Genomic DNA, 2648 nt, shown 5'->3' on the forward strand with positions numbered 1-2648 from the left:
CAATCTTCAGTTTCTATCTCGAGAACTTCTCTTCAGCCGCTCTCTCTCTTCTCTCGCCCTCTCATTTCTCTTCGTCAATCCTCTCAGTTTTCTCATCGCCATAGAGAATTCGAGATCCCCAAGGACTAGATCAGTAGATCGATCAAGCTCACGAGGCTAAGGTCTCGGTTGGGTCATGAAGACCAGATCGATGGCCAGGGATCTGAGCGAGATAGTGAAGGAGATTCTCTCGGTTGGGTGCTGGGTCGAAGGCAAGGATCTGTAGGATTTTCATCGTAGATTATCCAGGAGATTACCGACGGCGATGTTGAGGTGCTGGTATGATTTCAAGCTTTTTCAATTTCAAATCTCGCTGCTCTTGATGCTGGGTTTATATCTTTGTTTAATCGTAGTTTCGTCTTTTTGATAAACCCATATATGATGAATATTTCTGTTCTTTCGCTTTTGATTAATAGTTCTCTGCTTTTTCAGTACCAATCTTTATATTCGTCAGTGATACATCTTCTGCACCTTGGTATCTTAATGCCGAAAGACCTGTAAGTTGTTCATTTTCTTTTCTGATATTGAGTTGATAGTTATGACAAACAAGCCTCAGTGTGAGGTATGAGTTATGATACTGATACATGATATATTGTTTTGCCTTTTTGTTTTTGGTTTGGTTTGATCCAAAGCTTGAAACATCCAAGGAAATGGAAATCAGATCCAGATTGCTGTTGAAACTGATGATGTCTTCAAAAGTGCTTGCTGCTTAGCTTTTTCTAGACCAAGATGGTTGGAAAACTGTAAGTCTTCACTTGTGTACGCTTAGCTTTTTCTTTAGCTTTTTATTTTGACGTTTTCTTTAGTTCTTTTTTATTTTGGCAATTATGTTGGAATGGGATAGAATGATAGATGAGTGTTGTGTGCAAATTGGATACATAATTGCTTTATTGATCGCATAATGGCACTTAACTTTCTTTTCATTTGCTTGGTTCTGGTAGCAATGTTGTTTAAATTGCAAATTTGGTACATAATAGATGGAAATGGCATTTGCTTGGTCTGTGTTTTATCACTGATGAGTGTTGTCATTGCTTTGTGCGGTATCAAAATTGTCAGATTCTTTTATGTTGGTGGAAGTTGCTTTAGCAGAGCATGAAATTTCTGGGTATGGAATGCTAACTTTTGCTCTTACCATCTGGCAGTACAATTACAGAATCAACTCAAGCTGGGGAACTTATCAATGGTTCAAAACTGATGACAGTAAGTTCTACTTTGTTTCCTTTATGTTCTCTTTCTAGTTCAGCAAATAAACCTTTGAATACTGCATCTTTGTTTTCTAATTCTAATTGTTTTCGGCAAAGAACATGCTTATACATTTGTTAGTGCAAAGACATTAATTGTATGTCTTTCTTCTTTGAATTTGATTTGGAGGCTTAGACTTGTTATTTTTTTTTCCTGGTAGGTTAAATTTTCTCTCTATCAATCTTTTTGAGAGGAAAAAGAATATAGACTTGGCGATTTCAGCTTTTGCCATGCTTCGCACCCTTGAAGGAGATGTGCTTCATGGTCTTAATCTGGCTGAAGCTTCCTTGACAATTGCAGGCAAGTTCCTACTTATTTTCTGTCCAACTGATCTTATTGATCGAGACCTCATACTAGTAGATAAATATTCAGAAGTAGGTTTTGTAGGGACGTGTAATTAATTACTAGGTGCTCAATCACCAAGAAGTACGCTCTTACTTGATTCTGTAATTAAACTTGCCCTTTAGGTTCATTGGTGTCTTGAATGATTCAAGTATTTTGCCAACAAGAAGAACAATGCTTACTGTTCTTGATAACTAATGTGTCCATGAATATTAGTTACTGACCATGAACAAGGCACTTGAATATCATTGCCTTTCTCTGACTCGGAAGATCTTTGCTAATATATTTGTTCCTCTATTGCGTGGGTCTTATACCTGTATGCATTGTCTAATGTTTTTTATGCTGCATTGTTACCTTCTGTCTAATATTTTTTGTGGCTCAGTTCAATCTAGTGCTGCAAGCTGCTCTTGGTACGGAGATGTTGACTTGGGAGAGAATCTGCAAGCTCAAGTAGTGAAATTTGTGTTTACATGGTGGAAGAGTGATTTGCTCTGTTTATTAAATTTTTTTTTTCTTTCAGTTCTGTATATGGTTAATGGGTTGCTTTTTTTTACTTTTTATAATAAATAAGGCTCCAATGGCCTTTATTATTTTTGAAAGGAAGGCTCCAATGGCCTTTATTCTTAATTTCCGGATTATAGATGGGATTGATTCGTGGCTCAAATGGATATATATAAATGATTAAAAAAATAAAAAAATAAGAATGTGTTTAAGGATATCTCTATTTGTGTTTGGACCAAACTCTAGGTTACTTGACCTAGTGGTAATAGGATTTAATTAGAAGGATCTAGAATCCTAATTAATGTAGAATTACTTTCCTTGTATGATTGAGATTCTATGCATTGTAATCCTCTATATAAAGAGGCCTCTATTATCAATGATATAGACAGAAAATTCCTCTCAATTTCAGTCTCTCTACAACACGTTATCAGCACGAGCCCTAACCCTAGCTTTAGAAACCAAAACCCCAGAAATTGATCAAGCTCCACCAGATTTGCCTTGCCTACGCTACTACTGCCCCCGCA

At 36.6% G+C, this 2648-nt stretch overlaps 1 protein-coding gene across 3 annotated transcripts; it reads left to right on the plus strand.

Annotated features, from left to right (window-relative positions):
* LOC133726898 (uncharacterized) lies at positions 1–2250 on the plus strand. 3 transcript variants are annotated; one of them, XR_009854946.1, is made up of 5 exons: positions 1–318; positions 472–536; positions 672–782; positions 1182–1239; positions 1442–1581. XR_009854946.1 is itself a non-coding variant. In XM_062154533.1 (3 exons), the coding sequence occupies exons 1-3, from the start codon at positions 1104–1106 to the stop codon at positions 2191–2193; spliced, it is 369 nt and encodes a 122-aa protein (XP_062010517.1). In that variant the 5' UTR covers positions 1096–1103; the 3' UTR covers positions 2194–2250. The 3 variants fall into 3 exon arrangements, 1 of the variants encoding a protein (XP_062010517.1); XR_009854947.1 differs by having other exon boundaries at positions 1–312; XM_062154533.1 differs by lacking the exons at positions 1–318; positions 472–536; positions 672–782; positions 1182–1239 and adding exons at positions 1096–1144; positions 2006–2250.
* Positions 2251–2648: the final 398 nt, after the last annotated feature.

This window comes from Rosa rugosa, chromosome 1 (genome assembly GCF_958449725.1).
Source record: "Rosa rugosa chromosome 1, drRosRugo1.1, whole genome shotgun sequence".
In the NCBI taxonomy this organism is placed as follows: domain Eukaryota; kingdom Viridiplantae; phylum Streptophyta; class Magnoliopsida; order Rosales; family Rosaceae; genus Rosa; species Rosa rugosa.